Source organism: Xenopus tropicalis, chromosome 8, assembly GCF_000004195.4.
Source record: "Xenopus tropicalis strain Nigerian chromosome 8, UCB_Xtro_10.0, whole genome shotgun sequence".
NCBI classification, from domain to species: domain Eukaryota; kingdom Metazoa; phylum Chordata; class Amphibia; order Anura; family Pipidae; genus Xenopus; species Xenopus tropicalis.
In genome coordinates, this window is record NC_030684.2 from 129,331,612 (window position 1) to 129,350,171 (window position 18,560).

Sequence of the window (18,560 nt, forward strand, 5' to 3'; positions counted from 1 at the left end):
ATGGTTATGAAAAAATCATAATTAGAGAAAAAATTCATATTAAGAGTCTGTAATATGTAGTTTTATATTGCATATATTTATTGGTTTTATTATTTGTATTGAGTACTAGTGTACACTTAGGATGTTGATGCATCTTGGAGGTCTCAGGGTTTTTATGTTCAATATTAACATCTATAATAAAGGTATATGATATGAGGTTAAATTGATTAATTACTGTTATGGCCATATGGCTATAATACTAGCCTTTGGCATTTAGGGAATCTCCAGGATGCAACAACATTGGGTGGTTTTTAAGTATTATTGGAATAGAATCCTATGCACAACTATGCACAATTATGCACTTTAATATGTGGGATCAATTAAGATATTTGTCTTTATAAGCTCTTTGAGCCGTAGATTTATTGATCTATTTATTTAATCAATTTTGTTTATGTTTTGAGGTTTTTTTGTGTTTTGAATTTATTGGTGTGTTTCTAATATAATGATATAATATGTGCTATATACAGGGCGACCTGAAAGCCCATGGCTATGTATGTCTTATAAATTTGATATGTTATTAGCTTGGTATGGGGTGTTTAGGTAGCCCTGCACACTGTATATTTAACAAATTAAGGGTATATAAGGGAAGTGACACAAGTAAACCACACCTCCTCTGATGAAGCGCCACATGGTGCGAAACGCGTTAGGAGATTAGGATGCACCTGGTCATTGTTTGGTATAGTATGCTTTTCATATAATTTATGTTGTTGTTAATTTGAGCCAATAAATGTTGTTGTTTTTATTCCACTGAAAATCTTTGCTATTTATTCTTATACTGATTCAGGACTTATTCAGTGGAATATAACTAGTAGATTCTCTTTCTGAAACCTATTTATTACTTACTGTTTTATTATAGGAGCTGAGTGAGTTTAGGCATTTAAATAAAATAGCGTTGTATACTAAGAAATCAATAAAACATTAATTAAACCCAATAGGATTATTTTACATCCAGTAAGGAGTAATTATATCTTAGTTGGGATCAAGTACAGGTACTGTTTTATTATTACAGAGAAAAGGGAATCATTTAACCATGAAATAAACCCAATAGGGCTGTTCTGCCCCCAATAAGGGGTAATTATATCTTAGTTGGGATCAAGTACAGGTACTGTTTTATTATTACAGAGAAAAGGGAATCATTTAACCATTAAATAAACCCAATAGGGCTGTTCTGCCCCAATAAGGGGTAATTATATCTTAGTTGGGATCAAGTACAGGTACTGTTTTATTATTACAGAGAAAAGGGAATCATTTAACTATTAAATAAACCCAATAGGGCTGTTCTGCCCCCAATAAGGGGTAATTATATCTTAGTTGGGATCAAGTACAGGTACTGTTTTATTATTACAGAGAAAAGGGAATCATTTAACCATGAAATAAACCCAATAGGACTGTTCTGCCCCAATAAGGGGTAATTATACCTTAGTTGGGATCAAGTATAGGTACTGCTTTATTACTACAGAGAAAGAGGAAAACAGTTTTAAAATTTTGAATCATTTGATTAATATGGAGTCTATGGGAGACGGGCTTTCCGTAATTCGGAGCTTTCTGAATAACGGGTTTCTAGATAAGGGATCCCATACCTGTATATAGTATTATACAATTGTGTCCAAAAATGTTATTTCTTCTTCAGTGCTCCTTGTATGGTAGATTTAATATCTTTATTCCTTATGCTATAGATGAGGGGATTAAGCATTGGAGTCACAACAGTGTAAATAACAGATGCAGTCTTCTCTGTGCTAAGAGAGTATCTGGAGTGAGGGCGCAAATACATGAACATAACAGGCCCATAGTACAGAGAGACCACTGTGAGATGGGAGGCACATGTAGAGAAAGCTTTATGTCTTCCTTTAATGGAACGGATATTTAGAATAGTGGAGATTATATAAGCATATGAAAAAAGAGTCAATATAAAGGCACTAAGGCCAAGAGTACAAGCCGAGATGTACATTGATACCTCGTGAAGCCAAGTATCTTGGCAAGACAGATGTAAAATGACAGGTATCTCACAGAAAAAATGGTTGACATGGGACCTACAAAATGGCAGCTGTAAGGTGTATGGTACATGAAAACTAGAATTGATACAACCCAAAGCCCAGCAGACAGCAGCCATGGAAATGCAGAACTTCTTATTTGTTATTGTATTATAGTGCAGAGGCTTACAGATGGCTATATACCTGTCATAGGCCATAATAGCAAGAATTATACACTCTGACGCAATAAGGGCTGAATGGAAAAACATCTGAGAAGCACAATCATGGCGTGAAATACTTGTATCCTGAGTTATTGTAATTATGATAAGTTTAGGGACTATTGAGGAACTTAGGCCAATGTCAATGATGGACAGGTTGCTTAAGAAGAAATACATCGGGGTGTGAAGCCGCAAATTGATTCTCACCGCGATAATAAGTAGAGCGTTTACTGACAATGCCAGTATATACATGATGAGAAATATTAGGACGCTCAAGGCCTTAAGGAATGGGGTATCAGCAAGACTGAGGAGAAAGAACTGGTTGGAAGATGTTTCATTTGAGATCTCCATAACTCTTCACTGCAGCTAAGCAATACCGGTAAATATACTGGGATCTCACTCATGCCATTTGCTGGTTGGCCACCTTCAAAACTTCATTACTTATCATGCCAATTACGATATTCTATGGCTGCAAAATAATGTGTATTACAGGGAAACTAGGCAGTATGTAATCAAAACCAAGAATCACCTCTGTATCAGTTCCTCTGTTTGTATTTACTGGTGGGTAAATGTTCCATCCTGCAACTGAATTTCAATGTATTCTAATCTGCCTCACAATGGACTTGCACAACGTAATTTCCTTCCAATGCATCCAAAGCTGGGTATACAGTATAAACACTGTGTGGTCAGGAAGGTCCAAACTCCATGGAGGTGGCAACGAGTGAATCTAGGGAGCGAACCAATGACAGAAATCAGATAAGATACTGAATAAAGCTGGGCAAGCAGACACCAACATGTTGGCAGCTATTCCAAATATCCCAATGGAGAACTCCGGTGTTCTTAGTGTGCATCTAGATCTACATCAAATCCTTATTACAATGTTACAGGTTAATAGATGTAGATCCTGCTTGTTTGTGTGATGATGGAAAACACAAGGGGTTAGGTGAACCTCTCTGGACCTCCATCAGATTGTAGGACAAGGCTTAAAAGTGTAGATGGGCACTTAATTATTAAAGGCTGTGCTGCATTTAGCCAGTATTTGGGCCACAAGACTTTCAGGATTAGGAATTGAGCATTGTAGCAAAACAGGCAAATAGTCTCAAGCACAGGCACAACTGTCAGAAGAATTCAGGAAACAGGCCAGGAGTCAATAAACTAGAGAATTAGATCAATTGTACATATAGTGCACCCAGGTACTGCTCCTAATGTAGATCTACAATGGCAAAGTCTGGAAGGAGCTGAGTGAGTTTAGGCATTTAAATAAAATAGCGTTGTATACTAAGAAATCAATAAAACATTAATTAAACCCAATAGGATTATTTTACATCCAGTAAGGAGTAATTATATCTTAGTTGGGATCAAGTACAGGTACTGTTTTATTATTACAGAGAAAAGGGAATCATTTAACCATGAAATAAACCCAATAGGGCTGTTCTGCCCCCAATAAGGGGTAATTATATCTTAGTTGGGATCAAGTACAGGTACTGTTTTATTATTACAGAGAAAAGGGAATCATTTAACCATTAAATAAACCCAATAGGGCTGTTCTGCCCCCAATAAGGGGTAATTATATCTTAGTTGGGATCAAGTACAGGTACTGTTTTATTATTACAGAGAAAAGGGAATCATTTAAACATGAAATAAACCCGATAGGGCTGTTCTGCCCCCAATAAGGGGTAATTATATCTTAGTTGGGATCAAGTACAGGTACTGTTTTATTATTACAGAGAAAAGGGAATCATTTAACCATGAAATAAACCCAATAGGGCTCTTCTGCCCCCAATAAGGGGTAATTATATCTTAGTTGGGATCAAGTACAGGTACTGTTTTATTATTACAGAGAAAAGGGAATCATTTAACCATTAAATAAACCCAATAGGGCTGTTCTGCCCCCAATAAGGGGTAATTATATCTTAGTTGGGATCAAGTACAGGTACTGTTTTATTATTACAGAGAAAAGGGAATCATTTAACCATGAAATAAACCCAATAGGGCTGTTCTGCCCCCAATAAGGGGTAATTATATCTTAGTTGGGATCAAGTACAGGTACTGTTTTATTATTACAGAGAAAAGGGAATCATTTAACCATTAAATAAACCCAATAGGGCTGTTCTGCCCCCAATAAGGGGTAATTATATCTTAGTTGGGATCAAGTACAGGTACTGTTTTATTATTACAGAGAAAAGGGAATCATTTAACCATGAAATAAACCCAATAGGGCTGTTCTGCCCCCAATAAGGGGTAATTATATCTTAGTTGGGATCAAGTACAGGTACTGTTTTATTATTACAGAGAAAAGGGAATCATTTAACCATGAAATAAACCCAATAGGGCTGTTCTGCCCCAATAAGGGGTAATTATATCTTAGTTGGGATCAAGTACAGGTACTGTTTTATTATTACAGAGAAAAGGGAATCATTTAACCATGAAATAAACCCAATAGGGCTGTTCTGCCCCAATAAGGGGTAATTATATCTTAGTTGGGATCAAGTACAGGTACTGTTTTATTATTACAGAGAAAAGGGAATCATTTAACCATGAAATAAACCCAATAGGGCTGTTCTGCCCCCAATAAGGGGTAATTATATCTTAGTTGGGATCAAGTACAGGTACTGTTTTATTATTACAGAGAAAAGGGAATCATTTAACCATTAAATAAACCCAATAGGGCTGTTCTGCCCCCAATAAGGGGTAATTATATCTTAGTTGGGATCAAGTACAGGTACTGTTTTATTATTACAGAGAAAAGGGAATCATTTAACCATGAAATAAACCCAATAGGGCTGTTCTGCCCCCAATAAGGGGTAATTATATCTTAGTTGGGATCAAGTACAGGTACTGTTTTATTATTACAGAGAAAAGGGAATCATTTAACCATTAAATAAACCCAATAGGGCTGTTCTGCCCCCAATAAGGGGTAATTATATCTTAGTTGGGATCAAGTACAGGTACTGTTTTATTATTACAGAGAAAAGGGAATCATTTAACCATGAAATAAACCCAATAGGGCTGTTCTGCCCCCAATAAGGGGTAATTATATCTTAGTTGGGATCAAGTACAGGTACTGTTTTATTATTACAGAGAAAAGGGAATCATTTAACCATTAAATAAACCCAATAGGGCTGTTCTGCCCCCAATAAGGGGTAATTATATCTTAGTTGGGATCAAGTACAGGTACTGTTTTATTTTAACAGAGAAAAAGGAAACCAATTTTCAAAATCTGAATTATTTGATAAAAATGGGGTCTATGGGAGACGGGCTCTCTGTAATTCGGAGCTTTGTGGATATCGGGTTTCCGGATAAGGGATCCCATACCTGTAGTTAAAAACACAGCAGGGAACAAGTCTGACAAGCTGTTGTCTTGGTATATACTGTATTTAGTAAAATGTCTAAGTTTGCATCTACACACACATATCAGTCAATACATATATATTAGATATTACATGTTTCCTGTGGGTTTTCAGTGGCCTTACCTCAGATGAAGGTTAGAACATTGCATTTATCATGGCCTCTGAATTGAGGCATTTTCTGAAAGAAATCAGCAATTGCGCATTATTGTAATATGATGGGAGCCCTGCTTTTAAATACTTCTGTCAAACCTTAGTCCCAGAAGAGCAAAATATCAGGAAAGCCCCTAAGGAAACCATAAATTAGTTGTGAAGCTCCCAAAGCAATTACCCATCTCTCAAGTTTGTTTAGGTTTTAATAATTAGATTGTTTTTTTACATAAGGGCTTGTTGAAGTATGTCAAGTGGCCAGTTACCATGACACCATACTTCTGGAACGGTCATATATTGTGCATCTGGTATAGTCATATAGTGCATATAGTGCTCAAAAATATTCAATTTAATAATGTTTACTGTATGCACATGTTTATCCTTTGAGCATATTTAACACACAGGGTTAACAGAATTACACCTAGGAGCAGTTTCTCTGATCTTTCATCTCCATAAATCAGGTCAGTTGGGTAAAGCTGGTCTTAGGTCCGCCGAGCCATGACTACATTTTTTTACCATCATTAAGAAACACTGATAACCCCATCCTGTATTTAAAATTAGTAATGTCTTGTTGTGACCAAGACTTAGGGGCAGATTTATTAATCCACAAATGCTCCGCTCGTTCGTTCTAACGCTCCGTGCGTATTTTCTGAGACTTTTTTGTACTTGCGACAAAATTTGTGCAAACAATGGCACTCTGCAGCTCCAACCCGGTCCAAGGAAAGTCTCCCATAGGGCTCAATGGCACTCTGCAGCTCCAACCCGGCCCAAGGAAAGTCTCCCATAGGGCTCAATGGCACTCTGCAGCTCCAACCTGGCCCAAGGAAAGTCTCCCATAGGGCTCAATGGCACTCTGCAGCTCCAACCCGGCCCAAGGAAAGTCTCCCATAGGGCTCAATGGCACTCTGCAGCTCCAACCCGGCCCAAGGAAAGTCTCCCATAGGGCTCAATGGCACTCTGCAGCTCCAACCTGGCCCAAGGAAAGTCTCCCATAGGGCTCAATGGCACTCTGCAGCTCCAACCTGGCCCAAGGAAAGTCTCCCATAGGGCTCAATGGCACTCTGCAGCTCCAACCCGGCCCAAGGAAAGTCTCCCATAGGGCTCAATGGCACTCTGCAGCTCCAACCTGGCCCAAAGAAAGTCTCCCATAGGGCTCAATGGCACTCTGCAGCTCCAACCTGGCCCAAGGAAAGTCTCCCATAGGGCTCAATGGCACTCTGCAGCTCCAACCCGGCCCAAAGAAACTCTCCCATAGGGCTCAATGGCACTCTGCAGCTCCAACCTGGCCCAAAGAAAGTCTCCCATAGGGCTCAATGGCACTCTGCAGCTCCAACCCGGCCCAAGGAAAGCCTCCCATAGGGCTCAATGGCACTCTGCAGCTCCAACCCGGCCCAAGGAAAGCCTCCCATAGGGCTCAATGGCACTCTGCAGCTCCAACCCGGCCCAAGGAAAGCCTCCCATAGGGCTCAATGGCACTCTGCAGCTCCAACCTGGCCCTAGGAAAGCCTCCCATAGGGCTCAATGGCACTCTGCAGCTCCAACCCGGCCCAAGGAAAGCCTCCCATAGGGCTCAATGGCACTCTGCAGCTCCAACCCGGCCCAAGGAAAGTCTCCCATAGGGCTCAATGGCACTCTGCAGCTCCAACCCGGCCCAAGGAAAGTCTCCCATAGGGCTCAATGGCACTCTGCAGCTCCAACCCGGCCCAAGGAAAGTCTCCCATAGGGATCAATGGCACTCTGCAGCTCCAACCCGGCCCAAGGAAAGTCTCCCATAGGGCTCAATGGCACTCTGCAGCTCCAACCCGGCCCAAGGAAAGTCTCCCATAGGGCTCAATGGCACTCTGCAGCTCCAACCCGGCCCAAGGAAAATGTCCCATAGGACTCAATGGCACTCTGCAGCTCCAACCCGGCCCAAGGAAAGTCTCCCATAGGACTCAATGGCACTCTGCAGCTCCAACCTGGCCCAAGGAAAGTCTCCCATAGGGCTCAATGGCACTCTGCAGCTCCAACCTGGCCCAAGGAAAGTCTCCCATAGGGCTCAATGGCACTCTGCAGCTCCAACCCGGCCCAAGGAAAGTCTCCCATAGGGCTCAATGGCACTCTGCAGCTCCAACCCGGCCCAAGGAAAGTCTCCCATAGGGCTCAATGGCACTCTGAAGCTCCAACCCGGCCCAAGGAAAGTCTCCCATAGGGCTCAATGGCACCCTGCAGCTCCAACCCGGCCCAAGGAAAGTCTCCCATAGGGCTCAATGGCACTCTGCAGCTCCAACCCGGCCCAAGGAAAGTCTCCCATAGGGCTCAATGGCACTCTGCAGCTCCAACCTGGCCCAAGGAAAGTCTCCCATAGGGCTCAATGGCACTCTGCAGCTCCAACCCGGCCCAAGGAAAGTCTCCCATAGGGCTCAATGGCACGCTGCTGCTCCAACCCGGCCCAAGGAAAGTCTCCCATAGGACTCAATGGCACTCTGCAGCTCCAACCCGGCCCAAGGAAAGTCTCCCATAGGGCTCAATGGCACTCTGCAGCTCCAACCCGGCCCAAGGAAAGTCTCCCATAGGGCTCAATGGCACTCTGCAGCCCCAACCCGGCCCAAGGAAAGTCTCCCATAGGGCTCAATGGCACTCTGCAGCTCCAACCCGGCCCAAGGAAAGTCTCCCATAGGACTCAATGGCACTCTGCAGCTCCAACCTGGCCCAAGGAAAGTCACGATACTGAAGCTTGAATGAATCCGAAACTTTCGTACTCGTTGCGACAATATGATTTTTTGGCGATGGCGACAAAAAAGTTGCGGAAAATATACGAGAAATTCGCGACGGCGACGAAAAAGTCACAAAAAACGAAAAAAACGCATTCGGACTCTTTCGGTCCGTTCGTGGATTAGTAAATCTCCCCCATGGTGTGGTTTGTGGTAAACAGAGAAGCTAATTTACCATAAGCTTACATATGCCTGATGGTTTAACTGCCTCAGCACTCTCCTCCTGGCTGAATCAATAGCATCTCAAACTGAACCTAAAAACATGGACTGATCATTTTGCCGCCTAAACCTGGCCCTTCTCTTCATTATTACTATTATTACTGTCTTAAGGTGGCCTTACAATTTACAATTACGACCATTGGTTGCAGGAAAGATTGTTCATTTCCTCCACTGACATTCAGAGCTGAATCATCAGATATGGAGGTAGAAACAATATGGATTCTACCACCACCTGACGATTCAGCCCTAAATGCAGATTTTGCTTGGGCGCCTTCAATGTATCTAAATTCTGTATCTAATTTCCTCCAAAAATACTAAATTAAATTCAGACACTACTCCTTATCGCACTACTAAATAGTACTTATACATCGGACTCACGGTTGGCAATTATGTGGCAATACCAACCACAGTAAATTTCACTTACTTTGTAATCCTCCTATTGTTGTCAGTAAGGAACCCACCGAGTTAGACTGTAAGCTTTACAGAACAAGAATCTTTCCACTCTTTTAACATTTAGAGCTAACTCTTGAATGTAATATTTATGTATTTATGTATATTCTGTTATTGTATTGACCCATGTCTGTTCTACTAACGCATTGTTTTAATGTACAGTATAGCTATAAACATAAACACATATATAAGTATATGTGACCTGTATAAAAGCAAATGGTCTACGGCCTTGTGCTTTTACTGTTTATGGTGAATCTCCTCTGTGACTTATTATATAATATTATAAGTCACTGAGGAGTTCCATGGCCATATAAAGGTACAAGGCCGATAGCTGAGTGCTTTTATACAATTCATAGAACTCCTCAGTGACTTCTAATATCCAATTTTTTTACAACAGGGGGTACATTATTTATTATAATACAGAAGGTTCAGTTAGTCATGTGACAGAGATTACATTACTAAGCAATGATTATAATTGAGGACATCACTAAGCTCCATTTATATAGTGAATAAACATAGTAACATAGTAAGTTGGGTTGAAAAAAGACATACGTCCATCAAGTTCAACCATAATGCCTATACCTAACCTGCCTAACTACAAGTTGATCCAGAGGAAGGCAAAAAACCCCATCTGAAACCTCTCTAATTTGCCTCAGAGGGGAAAAAAAGTACCCCCTATTGTAAAATATAGGGATATTATAAGTCACAGAGGAGTTCCATGGTTATATAAAGGTTATTTGTGGCCCTTGTATATTATATAGTGAATAAAGTACCCCCTACTGTAAAATATAGGGATATTATAAGTCACAGAGGAGTTCCATGGCCATATAAAGGTTATTTGTGGCCCTTGTATATTATATAGTGAATAAAGTACCCCCTATTGTAACATATAGGGATATTATAAGTCACAGAGGAGTTCCATGGCCATATAAAGGGTATTTGTGGCTCATGTATATTATATAGTGAATAAAGTAACCCCTATTGTAACATATAGGGATATTATAAGTCACAGAGGAGTTCCATGGCCATATAAAGGTTTTTTGTGGCTCTTGTATATTATATAGTGAATAAAGTACCCCCTATTGTAACATATAGGGATATTATAAGTCACAGAGGAGTTCCATGGCCATATAAAGGTTTTTTGTGGCTCTTGTATATTATATAGTGAATAAAGTACCCCCTATTGTAAAATATAAGGATATTAGAAGTCACTGAGGAGTTCCATGGCCATTTAAAAGCACAAGGCCAAAGGCCGAGGGAGTGAACAAAATGACCAAATTGTATATTATAAGGATATAAGGATATTCATGATACATGGAGCTATATAGACGTGCTCGCAACTTTTTTTGATGTGTAACATCATGGTGAATGCATAAATTCACCGCAAATATACAGTAGGTCAAATCTTAGTAAAGAGCAACAAGAAGAGTTAAAGTTGTTGAAATATGATCAAATGCCGATTAGGAGACAGTGGGGCTCATTTATCAACACTGGGCAAATTTGCCCATGGGCAGTAACCCATAGCAACCAGTGATTGTCTTTTTTTCAGCCAGCTGCAGGTAGAAGAATGAATGCAACAATTTGATTGGTTGCCATAGGTTACTGCCCATGGGCAAATTTGCCCAGTGTTGATAAATGACCCCCTTAGAATAGAAGAGGAATAGAATAGTCAATGACAGTCTCATTATTTTCTATTTCACACTTTTCAAGGGGAAGTTAATCCCATCATTGTTTTCAGTTTCACCCAGTTTAAAGTGAAACTTAAACACATTATTGTTTTCCAAGAATGAGCGCCAATGCTCCTAAAATGGCTGCTGGGGCAATTCCTGTTTGGGAAAAATAAAGAGGATTCATGGAAATGAATGCCCGTTTAAACTCGAATGCTTTCAACTCAAACAATTCGGGATTTTTGAATGTAAACCCCAAATTTTCATTTGAACGATTCAAGCATTATCGTGATATTTTATAAATACAGCAATGATCAAGTTTAATTCGAATTTATACCATGTTGAGATTATACGACTTTCAAGGCCAGAAAAAAAAAACGAATTTTAGTAAATGTGCCCCTAAGTGAATTCAAGTGAGATAAACGCTCCAACTTGCTTAAGACAGAGGGAATGTACTGCTGGACAGTGTCTTGGTTTATAACATGTTCACAGGTGTATAGTGCATATCTTTTAGGAGTACAAAAACTGGAAAGGAATATAAAATGAATAATTTCATTAACTGCAATTAGTGATGAGCGATTTTTTTAGCCAGGCATGGATTTGTAGCGAATTTCAGCATTTTGCCATTGGCGAATTGTTTGGCGAAACTTCCGTAAAAATTTGCCGCAGAATTTTTTTTGTTGCGTGTCAAATTAGGTGAGGTTGCGTCAAAATGGGCGCGGTCACATCAAACTGGGTGCGGTCGCATCAAAATGGGCGCAGTCACTGCAAAATTGGGCGCGGTCACATCGAACTGGGTGCGGTCGCATCAAAATGGGCGCAGTCACGGCAAAATTGGGCGCGGTCGTGTCGGAAAAGCGCGGGTGACAAAAAAAATAGCCACGGCGACAATAAAGTAGATGTGGGCGACAAAGAAATAGCCGAGGGCAACAAAAAAGACGCGGGTGACAAAAAAATCATTTGACAAATGCGTTTTGCAAATTTTTGCGCGTTTGGCAAATTTTCTTGCCATTTTATGGCGGAGCGAAACGGGACAGATTTGCTCATCACTAACTCCAATGTGTAGTTTATTCAACATGTAGGTGCTGTGGCACAGTATTTTGGATGTACAACACCGCTTCAAAACTAAATGCAGGAACATGAATCAAAGGACTGCTAAGAGTAACGCAACCACAATCGGTGTGGCGATGGATTATAGATAGTGATGAGCAAATCTGTTTCGTTTCGCTTCGCCATAAAATTTGCGAAATGGTGAAATATTCACAAAACGCATTTGGCATTTTTTTTAGTCGCCCACGTTGTTTTTGTTGCCCATGTCTTTTTTGGATGCCCGCATGTTTTTTTTACGCAACCACGCCCAGTTTGACGCGCAACAATTTTTTCGACTTGCAAAAAAGGTTTCCATGGCAAATACCAAACCATTATCTGCCACAATAGACATCCTGGAAGTCTGTAATAGGAAACTTGAGTCTACACTAAAGAACCACACAAACACTTTAAAGTCAGTTTTGAAAATATTAAACTACCGGTATGTTTTTGGAGTACAAGAGGAAAAGGAGAACGTGGAAATGGAAGGTCCATGGAGAATAGAAACAATCCTTGCATGTAGCGTAATAGTCCAGACCACCTCATCTTCCCCCATAAAATAAGAAATCCTAAGAATGTTTGTATGGCACACAGCAGAGAGGATGCTAGTCTGTAATACTTACTACTATCTTCTGAAATGAGGGTGATGGACCTTGTAATGGCCTCCAGAATAATCTATTAAAGAATTTTTTTTTCTGCTCAGTGAGTAGAGGAATCCATTGAATGAGTATCTGGTTACCCATCCAGAATAAATGGAGATGATTCATCTCTTGGAAACTGTGGCCTCCTCTTGTCTCCTTAGAAGGTGTAGGCACCTAAGACATCTTCTGCATCACCACCTTCTTGCAATTATGAAAGGTTTTCTTTCAATTACTTACATTACAAATATAGCAATTCACCCTTGGCAGAATGGCTATGAAGAACCTAGGCAAGATGAGACATGAGAAGTGGTATATAAAGTTTTGAATTGTGTAGATCATGGTATGTTCACTAACATCATATGAATGTAAAAATATGATGCTTTTGAATTGTGCTGCTGTGAAGAATACTACAGGTATAGGATCCCTTATCCGGAAACTCTTTATCCAGAAATCTCCGAATTACGGAAAGGCCATCTCCCATAGACTCCATTTTAAAGAAATGATTCTAGTTTCTAGAAATGATTTCTTTTTTTCTCTGTAATAATAAAACAGTACCTGTACTTGATCCCAACTAAGATATAATTACCCCTTATTGGGTGCAGAACAGCCCTATTGGGTTTATTTCATGGTTAAATGATTCCCTTTTCTCTGTAATAATAAAACAGTACCTGTACTTGATCCCAACTAAGATATAATTACCCCTTATTGGGGGCAGAACAGCCCTATTGGGTTTATTTCATGGTTAAATTATTCCCTTTTCTCTGTAATAATAAAACAGTACCTGTACTTGATCCCAACTAAGATATAATTACCCCTTATTGGGGCAGAACAGCCCTATTGGGTTTATTTAATGGTTAAATGATTCCCTTTTCTCTGTAATAATAAAACAGTACCTGTACTTGATCCCAACTAAGATATAATTACCCCTTATTGGGGGCAGAACAGCCCTATTGGGTTTATTTCATGGTTAAATTATTCCCTTTTCTCTGTAATAATAAAACAGTACCTGTACTTGATCCCAACTAAGATATAATTACCCCTTATTGGGGGCAGAACAGCCCTATTGGGTTTATTTCATGGTTAAATGATTCCCTTTTCTCTGTAATAATAAAACAGTACCTGTACTTGATCCCAACTAAGATATAATTACCCCTTATTGGGGCAGAACAGCCCTATTGGGTTTATTTCATGGTTAAATGATTCCCTTTTCTCTGTAATAATAAAACAGTACCTGTACTTGATCCCAACTAAGATATAATTACCCCTTATTGGGGGCAGAACAGCCCTATTGGGTTTATTTCATGGTTAAATGATTCCCTTTTCTCTGTAATAATAAAACAGTACCGGTACTTGATCCCAACTTTAATGTCTAAATTATTTTTTAGTAAACTGGAGATCCAATCTACGGAAAGAACCCCAGGTCCCGAGCATTCTGCATAACAGATCCCATACCTGTACTTACTGTAGTCCATGGACTGACTCAAGGTTAAATGAATTGCCAAGAAATTTTTTAACTTTTCTGTTGTTGCTTGTGCTAAACAGGGCAAAATGTTTTGTTTGGTCCTTGTAAGGTAGATAATCCCCCCATAATGGGTTTCTAACAATGAAACAGTCATAACAAAGGGTGAAGGGAGGGGGTTGTATGCTGGTAATATAATTACCTACCTAGCTACTGATGAATGGAAGATCAAAATAATATTTTTTGCTTAGTTAGATATTTTCTTATGGTCAGTTTGATATCCTTGTTCCTTATGCTGTAGATGATGGGGTTCAGCATTGGAGTCACGGATGTATAAACAAGGGACACAGTCTTGTCTGTCTCTGGAGAATAGGCAGAACGAGGACGCAAATACATTGACATAATGGTACAATAGTACAGAGAGACCACTGTGAGATGGGAGGCACAGGTGGAGAAAGCTTTATACCTTCCCTCAGTGGAACGGATCTTGAGAATGGTAGAAATGATATAAACATACGAAACAAGAATCAAGAAGAATGAGCAGATGACGATAATACAAGCTGCCACATACATGGCTATCACATTGAAAAGAGTGTCTCGGCATGACAATTGGAGAATTGGTGGCACCTCGCAGAAATAATGGTTAATGTGGCGAGATCTGCAAAAAGGCAGTTGAAATGTAAGGAAAACTTGGATAATGGCATTTATCAAGCCCACAGTCCAACATTTTGCAGCCAGACATATGCATAATCTCTTATTCATGATTGTGTTGTAGTGCAGATGGCCGCATATCTGTCATAGGCCATAACGGCCAGGATTGTGCACTCTGTCACCCCTAGAACTAAAACAATGAACATCTGTGTGGCACATTCCAAGAGAGAAACACTTTTATCCTGAGCCAATGTGATTTGCAGAATCTTAGGCACGGTGGAGGAAGACATGCTGATGTCAATAATAGAGAGGTTGATTAGGAAAAAATACATGGGGGTCTGAAGATGTGCATTGATGCTCACAACCATGATAAGTAGAGAGTTTGCCAACCATGTTATTAGGTATACTATCAAGAACAATAGGACACAAACAGCCTGCAGATCCAAGGTATCTGTGAGGCCAAGTAAGATGAATCTGTTCCCAGATGTCACGTTTATGTTCATTGTAACATATACACCTGCATGGCAAAAAAAGTTCAAAAGAACATCGATCTCCGGTATGTTAGCAAGACCTATCAATATCTGAGTGGTTTCTCAGAGGCATCAGTTCCCTAAAATGGCAGCATAATGCATATCCTGAGAAGGCCTAATAATGGTGAAATGTGCAGAGTTAGCCAGAGAAATGCAATGGTGTAAAGACTTACCCACCAGGAGCTCCATGGAATAGAAGGATAGAAGGAATATCATCCGGCATGGCACAGAGAAGTTAATGGCAATGGCGTTTTGTGGCTTTAAGCAGCTGTAAAGTGTATAACAAGAGTAGGGATCCAGTGTACTGATCTGAAGATCTGAAAACTGATCAGAAGATTTTCCTCTGTTGACAAAATGGAAATGAAAAAGTAAGTGGCACTTATGTCTCTGCCTAAATCTGACGTGTAACCGTTATAATACCTTTTAGAACTGTGCTGAAACTGGCTACTTGGCTTAGTAGGGCTCCAAATTTGTTTGCTACTTTTGGGTGGCTCCCTGATTGTGTGACTTATGATATAACTATCCATTGGTTGAGTTTGGATGAATTATGCACTCCTTGTGAAATGCATGCACCAATCACAAAACAATGCACACTTCTTCAGGTTCTACAGGTTGACCCAATGAGCCAAGGGACAATATACTTCATTGCAGCTTGTGTTAATAAAACTGTTATTAGTATTTATTATATTTTGATTTTATATGAAAAATTTTCTGCGGTTTTGTGAATTATTAGACAAAGTGGAACGGGGTTGTTCTTGCTCATGATACCTGGGTGCAAAATACTGGAATCCCCTTCATTATATGACAGTAAAATGTTGACTTTGTTTCATTGGTATAATGCCAGTGTAAACACTTACACTTTTTCTGTCGCTGAATATATCCTTTGGTTTTCAGGTATGGGATCTGTCGGAAACCTGTTATCCAAAAAGCTCTGAATTATGGGATGGTCATCTCCTGTAGACTCCATTAAATAACTACATTTTTAAAAAAGTATTTCCCTTTTCTGTGCAATAATAATTGATCCCAATGTAATTGATCCAAATGAAGATATAATAGGTATTTAATTTTTGGGTTTAATCATTGATTAACTGAATTTTTAGTAGACTTGAGGTATGGGGATCCAAATTGCAGAAAGACACCTTATCTGGAAAACACCAGGTCCCGAGCATTTTAGATTACAGGTCCCATACCTGTATATACATTGCCTTGCATTCATCCCCTAGCCCAGTTCTTTTATTTTACTGGCCTTCTGTTTGGGAAATTGTGCTGTTGAATGATAAACTTTCTCCCAAAATGAAAGCACTTTCTTTTGCAGTATTTTTCCTGTATTTTGCACCATTTATACCCTTTTCTGTTTTGACCCTTCGAATAAATAGGAGCCCAAGCACACCTTACTTCTCTGGGTATGGGACAACCTTATAATAAACATTGCATAAAGATCAATGTCCTGCCAAAGCCATGATCTCAGTTCAGCTGAAAACATAAAATAATGTCACATAAACAAATATATATGATTTAAGAATATCATAGAGAACATCATTTTAGTGTATATGATTTGTATTTCCGTAAAATACTTGGGATGAATTGTGTTTTATGTTGCTGTGCACTTTTCTAAACCCCTTGAATGCCCATTTTAGAAGGCCTTACCTGTTGGGAAGAAACACACAGGGAAATATTAATATCACATTAAAAATATCAAAACAGAGGCATTTTTATCCCAATTTGGGTCTCTCCATCCCTTGCTATTTATGTTTATGCTGTAATAATATCAAATAAGATGAGCCTGTCTCTTAAGTACTATCTGGAATATTTGCCATTCTTAGTCTCTGTAGTACAGAAAGGTCTCAGGTGAAATCATGCGGCAGTTTCTGGAACTCCCAAAAGATGTCTCTTGACTTCTGATCTCATTTTCCAGTAGAATTTCTTCCTCTAGAGGTTTTCTAATTAGTATCAGTATATAAGAAAGGAAAATGTAGAAGAACAGTAACTGAATGTTAAAATGATTTAACTATAGAAACTATTGGTATTTATTTTCATGCAGGGGTTCCTGTATGGGAGAAATGATGTTGTCCTCAATTATTGTTTGCTTCGCTAATCTCTTTTAAGTGTCTATGTATTTCACTGTAGTGGACAACAGAAATTGTGTCTTTAATCCCTTAACATTAACACTTGGATATGTCTATCATGTTTGCAATAACACGCACAATATGGGAATCACATTGGAGCGTGTAGAGTACCCATTCTTTTAGAAGTGAGTTATGGGCTTTTTACCTGTTGAAGGAGAAGTAGAGTTCAATTCACTGTGGATTGGCAAAATGTTAGAACCCTCCCCCCAGAGATTGTAATGGCTTACCTGAAACTTAGACTGGTACTTTTGTTTGCTAAAAACTACACTGGCTCTGGGTATTTCTTTAGAAGATCTACCTCTTCACCATCTTCTTTGGCTTCCTCCATCTTCTTTTTGTTCTGGTTCAGGCAGGAACATGCACGGTAGAATGAAAGCCAAACTTGGACACAAAAATCTGCCTTTTTCATGCTACTGTGCATACCCCTGTCCCTACCCAGAGAAAGGACATAGAAGAGGAACGAAGATTGTGCTGACGAGCTTCTGTAGAAATATCACTGGGGAGTTCCGTGTTTGTCGCGCAACTTTTTTGATGCCCTCTTCTTTTTTTAACGCGACCGTGTCTATTTTGACTCGACCACAACTTTTTTTTGACAGGCATTGCATTCTTCCACGGAGAATTCTTGCAAAAGTTTCGTGAAACTATTCGCCAGTGGCGAAATGCGGAAATTCGCTGCAAATCCATGCCTGGCGAAAAAAATTGCTCATCACTCATTTGCGGCGAATTTCTGCGGATAGTTTCGCGAAACGGATGAAAAAATTTGCCGTGGAAAAATTCACCGCACGTCCAAAAATTGTCGCCTGCGTCAAAATAATAGTCGCAGGTGACAAAATAATAGCCGCGGGCAACAAAATAATAGCCGCGTGACAAAATAATAGCCACGGGCGACAAAATAATAGCCGCACGACAAAATAATAGCTGCAGGCGACGAAATAATAGCCGCGCAACAAAATAATAGCAGCGGGCGACGAAATAATAGCCGCGCAACAAAATAATAGCCGCGGATGACAAAATAATAGCCGCACGATGAAAGAATAGTCGCGGGCGACAAAAGAATAGCTGCGCGACATTTTCGCCGTTTTTCGCGAATTTTTCGGCGAAGCGAAACGATTTGCTCATCACTACTCATCACTATTTATATTATATATATAATAAAGTATATTTTTTCAATAAAAAAATTGATATTAACAATGTTTATTTATGCAGGCAACATGATGAGGGAACTGAATATGTCAGGAAATATTGAACTCTAGT

The 18,560-nt window shown here is 39.7% G+C and overlaps 2 protein-coding genes across 2 annotated transcripts; both read right to left on the bottom strand.

Annotated features, from left to right (window-relative positions):
• Positions 1-1,654: 1,654 nt before the first annotated feature.
• LOC108648285 (olfactory receptor 1019) lies at positions 1,655-2,578 on the bottom strand. The gene has a single exon (XM_018096482.2). It carries the CDS (start codon positions 2,576-2,578, stop codon positions 1,655-1,657), a length of 924 nt encoding a protein of 307 aa, XP_017951971.2.
• Positions 2,579-14,227: 11,649 nt separating this feature from the next.
• LOC101731163 (olfactory receptor 1020) lies at positions 14,228-17,634 on the bottom strand. The gene is given in 4 exon segments (XM_012968896.2): positions 14,228-14,775; positions 14,778-15,167; positions 15,354-15,523; positions 17,573-17,634. Coding segments are annotated over 4 exon segments (1,170 nt in total).
• Between the last annotated feature and the right edge of the window lie 926 nt (positions 17,635-18,560).

Bases quoted from the DNA above. Each gene is read 5' to 3' on its own strand.
- LOC108648285 (XM_018096482.2), bottom strand. From the start codon at position 2,578: ATGGAGATCTCAAATGAAACATCTTCCAACCAGTTCTTTCTCCTCAGT.